The sequence below is a fragment of the Phaseolus vulgaris genome, chromosome 3 (assembly GCF_051622355.1).
Source record: "Phaseolus vulgaris cultivar YP4 chromosome 3, ASM5162235v1, whole genome shotgun sequence".
Classification (NCBI taxonomy): Eukaryota; Viridiplantae; Streptophyta; class Magnoliopsida; order Fabales; family Fabaceae; genus Phaseolus; species Phaseolus vulgaris.
Window position 1 is genome coordinate 10,455,047 of NC_143500.1, and position 16,914 is coordinate 10,471,960.

At 38.7% G+C, this 16,914-nt stretch overlaps 2 protein-coding genes and 1 pseudogene across 2 annotated transcripts; 1 reads left to right on the forward strand and 2 right to left on the reverse strand.

The window, feature by feature from the left end:
* Positions 1–181: 181 nt before the first annotated feature.
* Positions 182–910, reverse strand: LOC137839054 (uncharacterized). The gene is made up of 3 exons (XM_068648181.1): positions 671–910; positions 347–493; positions 182–211 (listed from the first exon to the last, which is right to left on the reverse strand). Exons 1-3 carry the CDS (start codon positions 908–910, stop codon positions 182–184), a joined length of 417 nt encoding a protein of 138 aa, XP_068504282.1.
* Positions 911–3,597: 2,687 nt separating this feature from the next.
* LOC137839055 (uncharacterized) lies at positions 3,598–5,249 on the reverse strand. The gene is made up of 3 exons (XM_068648183.1): positions 5,048–5,249; positions 4,315–4,406; positions 3,598–4,143 (listed from the first exon to the last, which is right to left on the reverse strand). Exons 1-3 carry the CDS (start codon positions 5,247–5,249, stop codon positions 3,598–3,600), a joined length of 840 nt encoding a protein of 279 aa, XP_068504284.1.
* Positions 5,250–12,045: 6,796 nt separating this feature from the next.
* On the forward strand, positions 12,046–13,149 carry LOC150028673 (uncharacterized; annotated as a pseudogene).
* Positions 13,150–16,914: the final 3,765 nt, after the last annotated feature.

The window sequence follows — 16,914 nt, forward strand, 5'->3', positions numbered from 1 at the left end:
ACAGCAAAAGAAACAAATAACAACAGCCCCCACCCCATATGACACCACACAAACCATGAATGACAACTATTTCATTAGTTTTCCAACATAGAGACCACAATCCATTTTTCCTCCTAAATTCAAAAATAATTTTCCTGATATACTTCCCCACCCAACCACAACTGCTCCTCCTTCACCCTTCTTACACTGCTTCCCTACTCACCTTGAACATCTACTAAAACAGATACAAATTTACTATCATCAAATTACTTTGATATTCATATCAAAACCAGCACTTTCAGCAGCTTTGTAAACAAAGTCTAGGTTTCATAACCCAATCCGAGAGCACAAAATTAAAGGTTGATACCCTGTGCTTCAACCTTAGCCATGACGAAAGCTGAGCTGAATGAAAAATTTCCTCAGCATCGGACACCCCTTGCTTGAAAACCACTAGATTTCTCTGTTCCCATATACACCGAACAATGGTCACCCACATTCCCTTCCACACCTTATTCTGATTGGAGGACAGGAAAACTAAGTGGAAGTTTTCAAAATGGTGTTTGATATCATTATGTTGTACAAACAAGATACCAAACCATCTATAACAAAGATACCATACACGTTGTGCATAAATACATTCAAGAAACAGATGATGAGAAGATTCTTCCGTCGCTTTACAAAGCATACATACTGGAGAAATACCCATCATACCTCTCTTGATGAGGTTGTTACTAGTAGGTAGTCTGTCAAGCAGAATCCTCCACGTTGTGATTAAAGCCTTAGGCGTTGCTTTTGCTTGCCATAAAAGGTTAAACACATCATCCGTATAACCACTGGGTTGGTTACTCAAACTCATATAGGCAGATTTCACAAAGAAAATTCCTGTCGGGTCCCCTTTCCATACAATCTGATCCAAGTTTTCCTTATCCATATTACCTATATTAATGAGATTAAACATTTCTCCCTCCAAAATGGATTCCCAATCAAACCTTACCCTCCTCCAGCTTAGCCACCATAGCCACCTGGAATCCCCCCAGTACCTACCTCCCCCACCGTCTTCCCTTGGTCCAGAGATACAAAATACAACCTAGGATATAATAAGCTTAGTTTATAGCTGTTTTCAACCCACGCATCCTTCCACAATCTAACTTTGTCCCCAGAGCCAATTTTCCAAGCTATCTTTTCTTGAACCCATCCATCTCCTTCATCCTCACCACATACCTTATTCAAGTCTTGCCACCACCTGGATTGATATTTTAAAAAAGTTTGATTTCTTCTTGTTCCATTGTCATATTTAGAAACGAGGATGTCTTTCTACTTCTCCTTTTCCTCGCTCAGCAGTCTCCATTTCCCTCCATTTCCATTTTGCTAAGAGTGCATAATTAAACTTTTGAATATCTTTTATCCCTAACCCTCCTTCCTTCATGGGCTTGCACACAGTCCCCCATTTAACCCAGGATATACACTTTTGATCATTGCCCCAAACCCAAAGGAAACTCCTTTGAATACTAGTAATTTTGTTAGATACCAATATCGGAGCTTTAAAAAAAGATAGATAGAAAAGGGGTAAGGCAGTAAAGACCGATTTGATTAAGCATAATTTACCTGCTAACAACAACCATCTCCCCTTCCATTTGCTCAGTCTAGCTTTAATTTTATCCACAATTGGTTCCCAAAACTGCTTCCTCCTTGGTTACCTCCTACTTCTACCCCCGGGTATTTGAAAGGAATCTGCATAATATTACAGTTGAGAGTTCTTGCATACGTTTGGAGGGAAATTCTTTCTACACTAATGCCTGCCAGATTCAATTTGTGAAAGTTAATTTTAAGACCAGAAGCCAACTCGAAACACCTTAGAATGGTCTTGATTGTAAAAATGTTGGAAAATGAATCTTCACAAAAGAAAAGTATGTCTTCCGCAAATTGTAGCAAACAACAATCAATCTCAGACTTTCCCACCTTTACTCCTTTAAGCAGGTGCTCCTTTACAACTTTTCTTACTAGACGAGCCAAACCTTCAATTACAACAAGGAACAAAAAAGGTGTCAAGGGGTCGCCCTGCCTCAACCCCCTCGTTGGTTTAAATTCCTCCGTAGGACAACCATTGATCAAGACTGATACCGATGATGATTCCAAACAACCTTTTACCCACTTTATCCATTTACTATGGAACCCCAACCTTTCTAACATAGTCAACAAGAAATTCCACTGGACCGAGTCATTGGCCTTTTCAAAGTCCACTTTCAAACACAACTCACTTCTTTGATTTCTCCTTACCTCCTCGATCACCTCATTGGCCACAAGAACATTGTCTAACATTCCTCTTTCCTTCAAGAAGGCTGACTGTTTTTCATCAATAACCAAAGGTAAAACATCCTTCATACGACACGATAAGGCCTTAGTGATGATCTTGTACAGGGCTCCCACTAGAGAGATGGGTCTAAATTGATCGAGCGTATTGGGATCTTTCACTTTTGGGACAAGAGTAATAAATGAGGCATTACACCCCTTCGGTATGCATCCCGATTCCTGAAAACATAGTACAACATCCATTATATCCTTAAGAATATCCCAGTTACTCTTTATGAAGTTAAAATTAAATCCATCCGGACCTGGGCTCTTTGATCCCTCACTGATGAGAATCAAATAAAGGAGGCTTTTATTAATGGAGGAAGAGGACATCCACCCTCACATTTGAAGTTCTTCCTTCTAGTCTTCTCAAAATTAAAAGAAGACATAAAATAAAGATGAGGCCCAAGCCCAAAGCCCAAGCCCAAGCCCAAGAAGGCCAAAGCCCAAAGAGCCCAAGTCCATCCCATGAGGGGCAAGGCCAAGCTTTGAAATACTCTTGTATAGTTTTAGGAGGTGTGGTTATTAAATAAAGGAGTGTGAAAATGTAAAATAAAGTCACATTACCCATGTGACTTAGGAGAGTGGTGTAGGTGTAGTTTTTGGGAGGTGTCATAGTAGAAAAAGGTCACACCTCCCATGTGACTTGTTTTTGGTGGGAATTTCAAATGAGTTTATTTGAAATTTCCCACCTATTTTTCAGCACCTTAGGCTATAAATAGAGGTGCTTCCTTTGTAAAATTCAGATTGGAATTAATCTAAGAAAACTCTACTCAAATTTTGAGTGATCTTTGGAGAGCTTTGAGCCTTCTTCTCTAGTCTTATCTTGATGGATCAATGGAGTCCTCAAGTGGCGGCATCACTCTCATCTAGGAGCATTCCACACTTCTAGTGGCGAGATCATCCATCCTCCTTCCATCTTCATGAGCATTTCTTCTCTCCTTCCTTTCTCCTCTTTCATTTGTTTTTTAGTTAGCTTGTGTTCTTGAGTTTGGTTTGGTGTTCTTGCTGTTTTTATGAGTATTTTGGTTCAGCAGTTTTATAATTCTGTCCCTTCATCTTGTTCCTTTGCTTTTCTTACTCTTTTGTTCGGTTCAATTTGACTAAAATTGGTTCATCCAAATGAGTTTGGGATTTGGTACTAGTTTTTGGTGAGTTCTTGTCTTAGAACAATGATCCAACTCTAAGAAAAGTGCCTCTATAATGTCCAACTCAAGGTGATTCCTAAGAAGGTCAAGAACCTTTCTCTATATGGCTAGTGGAATCACATCAGTCACACTGGCAAACTGCTTGTTTTACTTCATCCTTAGTAAAATCAGCAATCAGTTTTAAGCTAACCTCCCTAGGCAAGGACTTAAAGTCCACGACTCCAAGACTAACACTCAAATCGGGTGTGGCCTTGAATCTTTGTTCGAACACTCTTTTTACTTCCCTTCTTACAACCTCTAGCTCCTCACACCATTGGTTATCTTCTTCCAACACTTTGACTTCATTTCTAAGTCCTCTCCATCTGATAACAGAATGATAAAATTTGGAATTTGAATCCCCATGTTTAAGCCAATTTGATCTAGCTTTTTGTTTGAAAAGAGATTCCAAATTTTTATCCAACATTCTCAGTTGACTCAACAACTCCAATCTTCTCAGTTTATCACTTTCTTCTAGATCATTGTTAGCATCCTTGATATCTAGGTGTTCAATTTCCTTCACAATCCTCTTCTTATTCTCTTCCATGCTCCCAAACACATTCCTATTCCGCTCTTTGAGGTCATTCTTCAGAAGTTTCAATTTATCTTTGAACTTAGAAATACTATTACCCTGCACAACATATGAATACCATTTATCCTTCACCAATTCTTTGAAGCCAGGTTTCGTTAGCCAAACATCTATAGATTTGAAGGGCTTCGGACCCCAGTCTTTATCCTAAGACTTCACCACTAACGCACAATGATCTGATATCACCCTCGGTTGAATGTATTGTTTACACACAGGCCACATATGAAGCCACTCTTCAGAAACAAGAACTCTATCTAGCCTACTTTTAGCTGAACCATCTGCTTTGTACCACGTAAACTTCTTACCTACAATAGGTAAATCCAACAACAAATTCTTATCAATAAAGTCATTAAAGCCACAAATCTCATTCCTTTGGCTAGCATAACCTCAAATCCCTTTCCTTTCTTCAACACCCTTAACAGCATTGAAATCACCACACCACGCCATATTCTGGCATGTACTTTTGAGGGCTGTCAATTCTTTCCACATTTCTATTTTGTCACTTAAATTAAATGTTGCATAACGTTAATCACAAGACACTGACAATTTAACTTAATATGCTGGCCAAATATAGTTATGAATCCACTACCAATAACATGATTATCGTAGCGGAACGTTTCTTTGTGCCACATAGATAGAGTACTCCCTGCCCCATTTACACCTTCGTTATGTACCCACCCAACATTACAATCCCCCCAAATTGAGAAACATTTGTTATCTGAAAACTCCGCAATTTTAGTCTCCTGTATGCACACAAATTCCGCTCCCTCAGCAATAATATGCTTTAAATATTTTATCTTCGTACCCTCCCCCCTCATACCTCTGATATTCAAATTAACAATAATCATGGCACACCGATATTGATACCCTCTTTAGACATCTTCATGCAGTCCGGTTCACTAATGATCCCTTACCTCCCTTGAGCAAGTCGTCCCCAATTTTTTACCCAGGTCCCAAATTCTGACAGACTCGGCTTCCACTTCTTCTTTCCTAATTTGATTATTGCAGTCTATAATACCATTATCAAACATAGCTAAGAAGTTTGAATTTAACCTAGTTGAAGACTTGTTGTCGTAATAAATGGACCTCGATCCTCCCTTGGACCGCCACCGTTGTTGCACCGTGCAATCATCTTGCTCCCACTTCATTCGTAGCTAGCGGACCCTGTATGGTGTTTTGTAGGCTTCCTCTATTACTCCTCCTTCCTTCCCTCTCAAAAACGTGTTCCTTACCTACTCAGAGCATTCCCTGTCATCTTCTCCCACGCAAAATTGAGGGTGATTGGTAAGATTGGTTTGGAAACCCGTTGTGACAGACGATGGGTTTGGGTTTGCGTCGATGTTGGTAGTGGTGCCTACGGTTTTTCCCGCCCTCTCTCTTTCGAGTTCTGATGATTGCCCGTCACCATCCACCGCATCCTTCCCACTCAAAAATGCGTTCCTCACCTGCTCAGAGCATTCCCCGTCATCTTCTCCAACACAAAAAAGAGGGTGATTGGGAAGATTGGTTTGGAAACCCTCTATGACCGGCGATGGGTTTGCGTCGCCGTCGGTGGTGGCGCCTACGGTTTTTTCCGCCCTCTCTCCTTCGAGTTCCGATGAATGCTCGTCACCATCCACCGCGTCCTTCCCACTCAAAAACGCGTTCCTCACCTGCTCGGAGCATTCCCCATCATCTTCTCCAACGCAAAAAAGAGTGTGATTGGAAAGATTGGTTTGGAAACCTCTATGACTAGCGATGGGTTTGCGTCGTCATCGGTGGTGGCGCCTACGGTTTTTTCTGCCCTCTCTCCTTCCAGTTTCGATGAATGCCCGTCACCATCCACCACGCAATCCTCACTTACATTGTAACTTAATCCTGCAACGGGTCCTCCTCTGATTGCTGATTGGGCCTGATATTCTTTTCGAAAAAAATGGGCTTCACTTGGTTTGGACCTAGCACAAATTGCACTGGATGTTTCAACCACTTCAACTAGGTTAACAAGGGAGTTTTGTAATAACGCGCACGCAACGTTGACCTGCTTGGTGACAAACAAAGCTGCATTCTCCCCAAAATACACCTGCTCACTCAATCCTATTCTGGAAAAAGGGACTTCCTTTTCTGCTGACACTCAATAAAGCCCTCAAAACATTCCCCTTCTTGCATCCTTTTTGTCTGTAGTGTTGACCCGGTCTGAACATCCCCTTTGGGCACCGCATCCCACCGTAAAACCTCACTTGTGTTCCCTCCCTCTTCATCACCAAAATTCACCAAAAGAATTGTTTCTTCCACGAAGGACTCCGTCAACGAAATACTATCAGAGGAAGCATACTGATACCTGATACACTTGCATTCTCCTCCCCCTGACTTACCATCTCCTCTATGATGCTAATATTATATATTTGTCCATTAATTTGGAACCTCTTAGATAATTCTACCTTGCAGGATTTTACTTGGCGCACCTGCAGACGGGCATACTCCAAGTTATCCCAGGCAGACGTAGCTTCGTCGATATCAACCAGAGATGCCACTTCCCCAACAACCTGCGAAAAACAATCTTTACTCCACAACGATAAGGGTAGCCCATAACATCTCACCCATATAATTTTATGATCAGCTACATATGATTCGAACCATGGTTTTAAATCCTCAAATAAACAAACGAACCATTCGTTATTTAGCTTGATGATGTTTTCCATTCGTTCTCCTTCCTTGGGAGTTAAGAGAACCAAGTTATCACCCATATATCTCACCTTAAACATGCTCATCCACCATTTCACACATTCTTCACATAACAAATCATATGTTAACCCAGGTGACATTTGGCCAACCACACTTTTGGGCATCCAAGGTAACACATTGGACCTGGTCGTGATGATGGGACCTCTCCACTGGTCTTGTGTAGGCCTTTTTAATGCCTCTGCATAAGACTGTTTCCCCTTCCCATCCCTTTGAGTTTCGTTCCCTCTTTTTTCCATTCATACCTCCTTACCCTTCCGCATACCTTCTTTGTGAGCTTCATTATTTCTGATTGTTCTAACCACATTGGCCACACCACCTTTTTGTTCATACACAAGTGTGATCAAGTGCTTTGAAGAATCCAAATCCAAGGTGTTTGATGAAAGGTTGGTGTTGCTGTTGTGTTTGGGTGGGATCTAGGTAGAATGAAGTGTGATTCACTTCTTTGTTGAATCTAAAATTGATGTGAATTAAAACCTTTTTGAAAGTAAGTATTTTTCCAACTAAGTGAAAAACAACCTGTTATTTTGTCGAATCAACCGGTTGTTTTACTCTTAGGATTTTTTGAAAAAGGTTTAAAGGTGTTTGGTTTGGTTGACTTAACTGTCAAGCCAAAACAATCAATTGTTTCGTGATTACTACCGATTGTTTCTTTGAAAGTCCTAACAGAATTCAGTTTTGAATGGTGAATCTGTTTTAAATGTTTTCTAACTGAATACGCTCCTTCATTAATTGCTTTGACCAATCTTAGGAAAATATAAATGGTTTGTTTATGTTTTCAAATAAGTAAGAAACAACTTTGAGAAATTCAGTTTGACAGATTTGATTCTAAGATTTCAAGATTCACATCAAGCTTTGGATTTTCAAGAGAGAGTGGAATAGGATTGTAATTGTATTCAATTCAGATTGTACTGTGATAAGGTGTAATCCTTTCTAAACCTATTGTATTTCTTGTGTTGTGTTGTTAAGGAGTATTGTGTGTTCTTGAGGTGTTTAAGATCAATACTCTTGGTGTGGTTTGCTAAAGGCAGTGTGTTTCTTGAAGGGTTCAAGGTCACTACTTTGGTGGTTTGTGTTTTGCAATCTGGTTTGATTGCTTAGTGGATTACCTAGTGGTATTCTGGGTACTGGATGTAGCTCTTGGTTTAAGACTGAACAAGTATAAGTTGTTTGTGTGATTCTCTCTTACCCTGAACTCTTTTTAATTATGTTTTAAGCTTAGCTAATATAAACAACCAATTGTTTCGAAGAAACAACCGATTGTTTTTCTATGTATTGTTGCATAACTGCTTGAGTTCTTGGCTAACTTGATTCTTGTTCTGGATTTATACAAAGAATTTCATTAAACCTAAAAAAAATTTCAAAAATTCCTTTTAAACAATTCACCCCTCTCCTTCTTGTTTAAGGCCATATATTCTAACGTATAGGTGCGATCCAACTCCTTCTCCAAACGAACCACATTTTCTACATCAAAAAATCTCACAAACCCAAATCTTCTTCCCCACCTATTAACACGACGTGATATAAACACCTCTTTCACCCTAGCTCGATCACCTCTGAAACAACTTAAGCATATCATATTCACCATGGTTATCTGGAAAATTGGAAAAAAAGAATGTAGTATGGTTGTTTGATGATGATGACTGCTTACGAACCTCTGGTTTCCTCCATCGTTCCTCCCTAACCATCCCCATTTCTAACATGAACCAAATAAACTTAGGAACATTAGACAATAATAATTGGCATTACTAGCAATAATAATAGAAGTAATTATTTTAATATATTAGTTTGTGAATCTCGTGAATCGCTTAACTAGTCATAATAATTTCATGAGTTTAGTATAAATCTAATTAAGGAAAAATAGTGGAAGCATCCAAGCACGAGCAGAATACTTATTGAAAGAATTTTAATTTTTTATTTTATTTTCTTAAGAGAAATTCGAGAAGCACTCTTTTAAGAAATATTTCTTAGTTTGAGAACCTAGAAAAAGAATACTCATATTTTTTTGACTTTGTAAAACGAATATATGTAAAATGTAATTCAATTATCATTCCAAGATTCAGAGTGAGTATAAAGGGATAAACCTCTTATTTAAAGAGAGACTCTACACACAATAATCTAAGGATGTGGAGCTAAGGTGGACTAGTGCAGCTGCAACAAATTTTGACACCTCCTCTTGGTTTTAGTCGCACATGGCCGAATTTAAGTTTCATTTGTGTGTTTATAAGGTTCCAAGTTCTTCTAATTGATGTCTTGGTCGTGTGGGCGTAGAGAGTGGACGTGTGGTCTCTCCTTGCCTTTCTAAATTAGGGTTTTAAGTTTCCAAATGGAGAGGACTACATATTGACATAATATAGAAAACAAAAAATTCAACTACTATCAACATAATATAGAAAACAATACCTTCAATTTGTCTCCTCCACGAGAGAATAATTTCTATGAGCATGAACCTGCCATTTTCCCAACATTAAAAAACACTTCATTTCATAAAAAAAAACAAATAAAACAGAGTATAGAACACGCCATACCAATGCCACCACATTCTCAAATAAACTAATCACGCCAACAAAAATTTTAAATAAACCCTAAACACATCAATAAATAACAACAACAATGCAGACCACCACGACCACAAAATAGAACGGTCACCACCGCAGTAAAAAAGAAATTGATTCAAAACAGAATGCCCACAATCGCGACAAACAACAAACAATCCCTTCAAAATCCTAAACCTAAAATAGCCATATTCGAAATTTTTGCATTACTTACCATAGTTACCTTCGTATCTTCTCTTTTTCGTCGTCTTCCTTCTTTGTCAGTACCGACCACACAAATGGAATTCACAGTGCCAATCACACAAATTCTTATTGCACAGTACAAAACGTGACCTTCTTCGTTGTTCCTCTACTTCTACTTGTTCCTTTACTTGCTCTGCCTTTTCAATTTTCGTTTTTCGCTATCTTGGTAATGAAAATATTTCATCTCTTTAAAAGACATGCATATTTACTCAAACTTCCTTTCATTTCCAATTTTCCCATTTTCATCTACCTTGCTAAAATGACAAAACTGCCCATGCCACGTAAGCACAACTCTCCACATCACTGGTTGTATTTTGGCGTAAGGGGAATCTGGTTGTTGACAAGTTCCATATTTTAGTAATATTTCATATTAAAATATAGGTACTTGTGGATATTTATTGATAAAATAATTATAGTTTAACACGTAAGTTATGAATTTAAACATTTTTACATATTTTGTGATTATAATATGAATAAGAACGATTTATTCCCAAATTTGTGTTAATTTCAGGATTGTATGGGAAAATGAAGATGAAAGGGTTAAAGGAGAATAAACAAGATGAAAAGAGAAAGCTGGAATGCTCAAGAACTCGCCCAAACTCACCTAAGCCAAAAGCACTCAAGAGGAACTCGCCCAAGCGAACCCAATCTCGCCTAGGTGAGATCACTCTAGAGAAGTTGGGTTTTTTCTCGTCCAACTTGCCCAGGCAAGCCCAATCATGCCCAAGCGAGTAGTCACTTAGCCCAAGCCCAACTAGGTTAAATATGAGGCATAAGGCACAACCCTACACATCCTTGGGAGGATAGGAGGTGATAGTAAATCCTAGAAAAGGCAGCCATCAAGGAGGTGTATTGAGCATGTGGTGCAAAGAAACATTCAACTGTGAAAGAAAATTAATTGGTACATGTTATGTTGCACTAATAGGAAAGTATAGAAAATCGTTTGATAACATGCTTCTACCGGCAGTCATTGTCAATGTGTATTCTCCTACAAAATTTAAAATCAAATTTTCTTTGTAGGAGTAAATAAAACAAATTAGAAGGTCACAACTATGTAATTGTTGGTGTGTTATTGAGGACTTTAATGTTGTGAGGAAGCTTAGTGAGAGGAAATGTGTAAATAGAGGGGAGGTGCACTGTAGAGAATAGGAAGTTTAATGAATTCATCTTTAGTATGGAACTCTTAGATGTGCCACTAATTGGAAGAAAATACATGCGGTATAGGCCAAATGGAATAACTAAAAGTAGGATTGGCAGGGAACTTGTATCTTAGAGTGGTTTGATCAATGGCCAGGATGCACACAATATATTCTAAATCGACTTGTATCTGATCATTGCCCTATAGTTTTAAAGAGTTATATTTTTTATTGGGGACCTAGATCGTTTAGATGTTTGAATGTATGATAATCTCATTCTGGAATCAAAGACATGATCAAGGAAAGATGGGAGAAATATATAGGAACCGATAATCAGATTACTATAGTAAAAGAAAAACTTAAGAAACTAAAATGTGATTTTAATAAATTGAATACATAGGTTTTTAACATCACCACCACTAGGAACAAACAATTAATAATTGAGATCATGGACATTGATAGTTGGATAATAATAGTGACCTAAATGAAAGTAGAAGACTCAAAGATTGAGGTTGTTAAGTGAATTTAGATTGGTTTGTGGAAAAGAGAATTCAATACTCAAATAGAAAGCATGATATAAATGGTTAGAACAGGGTGATACAAATTATAAGTATTTTCACTCTAGAATTAGGTGGAGGAATAAAAGAAATGAGATTAAAGGTTTAATGGTGCAAAGGAAATGGTGTGAGGAACCATGGGTGGTTAGAGTCACCGTAAAAGAATATTTCTAGCAAAGAGTGTTACACATATAAATGAGGTTCAACTTGGGAATGTAGTATTTCCATCCCTAACATCGTACGACAATGTTGAATATGCAGAGAAATATAAGAACTAGAAATTAAGGAGGATGTTAACCAATGTGATAGTACAAAAGTCTTGAGCAAGATACATTTAATTTCTATTTCATCAAGAATAACTGGGATATTAAGGATGATGTGATCCATGTTATCAAGTACTTTTTGTTGAACCAAGTGGTGTTAAAGCTGTTAGATATTATGAGATATTATAGATATTGTTAGATATCTCATATTTATGTAATGGGCTTAGCCCATATGTTTCTTTTCCTATATAAACATAACCCTATGTGTTCAATATACACAAGGGATTTACCCTATTCTTTCTTTTCCTTTAATATGGTATCTACAGCATAAGGTTAGGGTTTAGGGTTCAATTTCTATTGGTGAACCCACTATTCACTGGAATTTTCCAGCCACCGCCCATTGTCTCGCCGGAGCTACCACCACCTCGCTGGAGCAGCCGCCGGACCCTCGTCGGAGCCTTCGCTAGAGACGTTGCCGGAGCCTTCATCTTTGTTGTTGCCGCCAATTAACCGGTGACTGGATTTGTCCTTATCTTCTATGGCTTCTTCCGCTTCCGCTGCCGCTATGGCGTCTTCCGCTGCCGCTACCACTGTGGCTTCTTCTGCAGTCATTATGCCGGATTCATCTATTTATACTAATTACGTCAATGTTCATCTTTCCATTGACAAATTGGATGGAACCAATTATGAAACTTGGGCATCAGATATTAAATTATGGCTTAAGAGTCAAGGTTATGTTGATCATCTTACTCATCCTACTGTTGCTGAAAATGAGGTTTTCCGTTGGTTGAAAATTGATGCTCAATTATGGATTGTTATCAAATCGACCATTCACTCATCTTTAAAACAAATTTTTCGTACCTATGAGACATGTTCAGAAGTTTGGGAATAAGCAAAATTATTATACACCAATGATACTCAATGTCTTTATGGTGTGTGTCAAAATCTTCTCACAATTGTTGCTCCCAAACGTCTTGATGGTACAATGGCAGAATATCTAGGTAAACTTCATGCTCTTCTTCATGATTTTAATGAGTTATTACCTCCTGCCTCTACTCCTTCTCAAGAACTAGAACAAAGATCCAAGTTCTTCATGTTATTGGGTTTACATGGCCTTCCTGATGATTATTCTCACGTTCGTGATCAAATTTTGGTATCTCCTATTGTGCCCAATTTTACTTCCACTTGTTCTACCCTTTTGCACGTGCCAGGTAAACACACCATTGATATAACGTCTCATGTTGATGACTATTCTGCTTTAGTCTCTCAGCATAATGATCGTACTCGCCCTCACAAGCCGGGCAAAGGGCGTCACAAGTGTGACCATTGTGGCAAAATTGGCCACAAAATTGACAGATGTTATACCTTACATGGTCGTCCTCCTAGATCTGTTGCGGTTGCTCAAATTGCCCCTGTGCAACCTTCTACCATGGACCATACTTCAATTGATACCCCAAGTCAGCCTGCTATTTTCAATGAATTTCTTAAATGGTATGAGGATCGTCAGAACCCTAGTTCCATGGCTTCTGTTGCCTTCGGTTATCTACTACCGGTTATTTACCTTCGGTTACCATGACCAATGGATATAGGGTACCATCACATGGTGTTGGTACTGTTAATCTTTTTTCTTCTTTATCTATTGATAATGTTTTGTATGTCCCTGGGTCTCCATTTAACTTATTATCCATTAGTCGTCTCACCCGTTCCCTTGATTTTGTTATTTCTTTTACCAAAGATTCTGTTACTTTACAGGACCGGAGTTCGGGACGGATGATTGGCACCGGATGTGAGTCTCGTGGACTTTATCAACTACAAATCTCTGCACATGTTGGCACAATTATGGATTCTTCATCTCTCATTCATGCTCGGTTGGGTCATCCTAGTCTTGCCAAGATGCAGCAGCTTGTTCCAAGTTTGTCTAATGTGTCTACTTTATCGTGTGAGTCGTGTTAGTTAGGGAAGCACATTCGTAGTTCTTTTCTCGGTAGTGTCTCACAACGTGCTTCATCTCCTTTTGCCTTAGTTCACTCTGACATTTGGGGACCAAGTCGTATTAAGTCTAATTTAGGATTTCAGTATTTTGTTACTTTTATTGATGATTATTCAAGATGTACTTGGGTATTTTCAATGAAAAACCGTTCTGATTTGTTTTCTATATTTCAAATATTTTACAATGAAATTAAAAATCAATTTGGAATTTCCATCTGAATTTTGCGCAGTGATAATGGACGTGAGTATCTTTCTCGTTCTTTTAAAAATTTTATGGCTTCTCATGGTATTATTCATCAAACTTCATGTGCTTATACACCTCAACAAAATGGGGTAGCTGAGCGCAAGAATAGACATCTTGTTGAAACAACTCGTACTATTTTAATCCATGGTGATGTTCCTCAGCGTTTTTGGGGTGATGTTAGTGCATGTTATCTCATTAATCGCATGCCATCTTCAGTTTTAGATAACAAAATTCCTCATTCTATTTTATTTCCACATGACCCTCTCCACTCTTTACCTCCCAAAGTTTTTGGGTCCACATGTTTTGTTCATAATTTTAGTCATGCTCTTGATAAATTATCTCGTAAGTCACACAAATGTGTCTTTTTTGGGTTCACTAGATCACAAAAAGGATATAAATGTTTCTCACCGTCCTTAAACCGTTATTTTATTTCAGCAGATGTCAGCTTCAGTGAATCTTCCCTTTACTTTAAGTCTTGTCCTTCTCCTTCAATTTCTTCATCTAATCAAGTTAATATTCCTCTTGTTGTGCCTAGTGCACCTAACGATTAACCACCGCCACCAACTCTTCAGGTGTATAGTCGTCGTCAAACGTCTCATCGTCCATCAACAGACTCTGTTCCGGTGCCAACACCTCATCCTCCTTCGGCTCCTACAGTTGAACCTCCGACTGTTGAACCTGATCTTCCTATTGCTATTCGTAAAGGTATATGTTCTACTCGTAATCCCTCTCCACATTATACTGCTTGAGTTACCATAGACTATCTCAACCCTTTTATACCTGCCTTTCGTCTATTTCTTATGTATCCATTCCAAAATCTGTAGGTGATGCCTTAGGTCATCCTGGTTGGCGTCAGGCCATGCTTGATGAAATGAATGCGCTTCAGAATAATGGAACTTGGGAACTTGTTCCTTTGCCATCCAAGAAATCTGTTGTTGGTTGCAGGTGGATTTTTGCTATCAAGTTGGTTCTGATGGTACTATTGATCATCTCAAAGCTCGTCTTGTGGCTAAGGGTTATACCCAAATTTTTGGTTTAGACTATGGTGATACTTTTTCTCTAGTAGCAAAGATGGCATTTGTTCGCTTATTCATAGCTATGGCTGCTCTTCAACAAATGCCTCTTTATCAACTGGATGTCAAAAATACTTTTCTTAATGGGGATTTGCAGGAAGAAATTTATATGGAGCAACCTCCCGGGTTTGTTGCTGAGGGGGAGTCTTCTGGATTGGTATGTCGTCTCCGCAAATCCTTATATGGCCTCAAGCAGTCTCCTAGGGCTTGGTTTGGAAAATTTAGCAATGTTGTTCAACAATTTGGTATGACTCGCAGTGAAGGAGATCATTCAGTTTTTTATCGTCACTCGAGTGCTGGGTGTATCTATCTTGTAGTATATGTAGATGACATTGTTCTTACAGGTAGTGATCACCATGGCATCTCACAAGTAAAACAACACCTTTGTCAACACTTTCAGACCAAAGATCTTGGATAACTTAGATATTTCTTGGGGATTGAGGTAGCACAATCCAATACTGGTATTGTTATCTCTCAAAGAAAATACGCATTAGATATTTTGGAGGTAATTGGGTTGATGAATTTGAAATCTGTTGATACTCCCATGGATCCCAATGTCAAGCTTCTACCCAATCAGGGGGAGCCTCTTTCAGATCCTGAGAAGTACAGGAGATTAGTTGGAAAATTGAACTATCTCACTGTTACTCGTCCTGATATTTCCTTTGCAGTCAGTGTGGTCAGTCAATTTCTTAATTCTCCATGTGAAGATCATTGGAACGCAGTCATTCGTATAGTGAAGTACATTAAAGGCTCTCTTGGAAAAGGTTTGTTATATGGTCATAATAACCATACTAAAGTCGTTTGTTATTCAGATGCTGATTGGGCAGGATCTCCATCTGATAGAAGATCAACTTCTGGTTATTGTGCCTCCATTGGTGATAACTTGATCTCTTGGAAGAGCAAGAAACAAAGTGTTGTGGCAAGATCTAGTGCAGAAGCAGAATATAGAGTTATGGCCTCAGCTACTTGTGAGCTTATTTGGCTTAAACAGTTACTTAAAGAATTGCAATTTGGAGAGGTTAATCAAATGACACTTATATGTGATAATCAGGCTGCTCTTCATATTAGCTCAAATCCAGTTTTTCATGAAAGGACAAAACATATTGAGATTGATTGTCATTTCATTCGAGAAAAGATTATATCGAGAGATATCAAGACTAAATTTGTTAATTCAAATAATCAATTAGCAGATATTTTTACTAAACCCTAACGAGGGCCTATAATTGACTACATTTGTAACAAGCTGGGTACATATGATCTATATGCACCAGCTTGAGGGGGAGTGTTAGATATTATTAGATATAATTAGATATTATTTGATATTATAGATATTGTTAGATATTTCATATTTATGTAATGGGCTTAGCCCATATGTTTCTTTTCCTATATAAACATAACCCTATGTGTTCAATATACACAAGGGATTTACCCTATTCTTTCTTTTCCTTTAATACAAGCTTTGAAGAATCCAAATTCTTTGAAGGATGTTGATGCCTTCGTTGTGCTTGTTGTTGTTGTGCTGGTTTAGTCTAGTTCTGGGGTAGTTTGAGTGTTGTAATCTACCCCTTGATCGAATCTAAAACATAGGCATTCTCAATCTTTGTGAAAGTAAAATGTTTTCAAACTAAGTTAAAACAAACGATTGTTTTGTCGAAACAACCGATTGTTTATACTTAGATGTTTTGAGAAAAGATTGAAAACTGTACCGTCCCGTCCCCGGGCGTTGACCAAAGTCAAAGGTCATCATATGGTGGGGGCCACTCAGGGGACCCAAGGAAGAAAGTCAACGAATTGACCGCTTGAGGCGTCGCCAAGACGAAGCATCGCCTAGTATAGGCGTCGCCTAGGCGAGGCGTCGCCAAGGCGAGGCGTCGCTAAGGTTAAAGCATCGACTGTACCGCCTCTCGATACCCACGGGTAGGAAAGACCGAGGAGGGGGCGACACCACGAGAGGTCTTAGTACCTCAGAACAGTGATGAAGAGAAAGATGGCTTCAAGGCCATATATCCAGTACCAGTGGGGAGTAACCTGACTT

Excerpts from the sequence above, each read along its gene's own strand:
- LOC137839054 (XM_068648181.1), bottom strand. The coding sequence starts at position 910 with ATGGATAAGGAAAACTTGGATCAGATTGTATGGAAAGGGGACCCGACA. Across the intron at positions 494-670 it reads GTATGATGGGTATTTCTCCA|AATAAGGTGTGGAAGGGAAT; the intron begins GTATGTATGCTT and ends TCCTCCAATCAG. Across the intron at positions 212-346 it reads GGCTAAGGTTGAAGCACAGG|ATGTTCAAGGTGAGTAGGGA; the intron begins GTATCAACCTTT and ends CTGTTTTAGTAG.
- LOC137839055 (XM_068648183.1), bottom strand. The coding sequence starts at position 5,249 with ATGAAGTGGGAGCAAGATGATTGCACGGTGCAACAACGGTGGCGGTCC. Across the intron at positions 4,407-5,047 it reads TGTCAGAATTTGGGACCTGG|GTAAGAAGTTTACGTGGTAC; the intron begins GTAAAAAATTGG and ends TACCTATTGTAG. Across the intron at positions 4,144-4,314 it reads AGTGGCTTCATATGTGGCCT|GGTAATAGTATTTCTAAGTT; the intron begins GTGTGTAAACAA and ends TATGTTGTGCAG.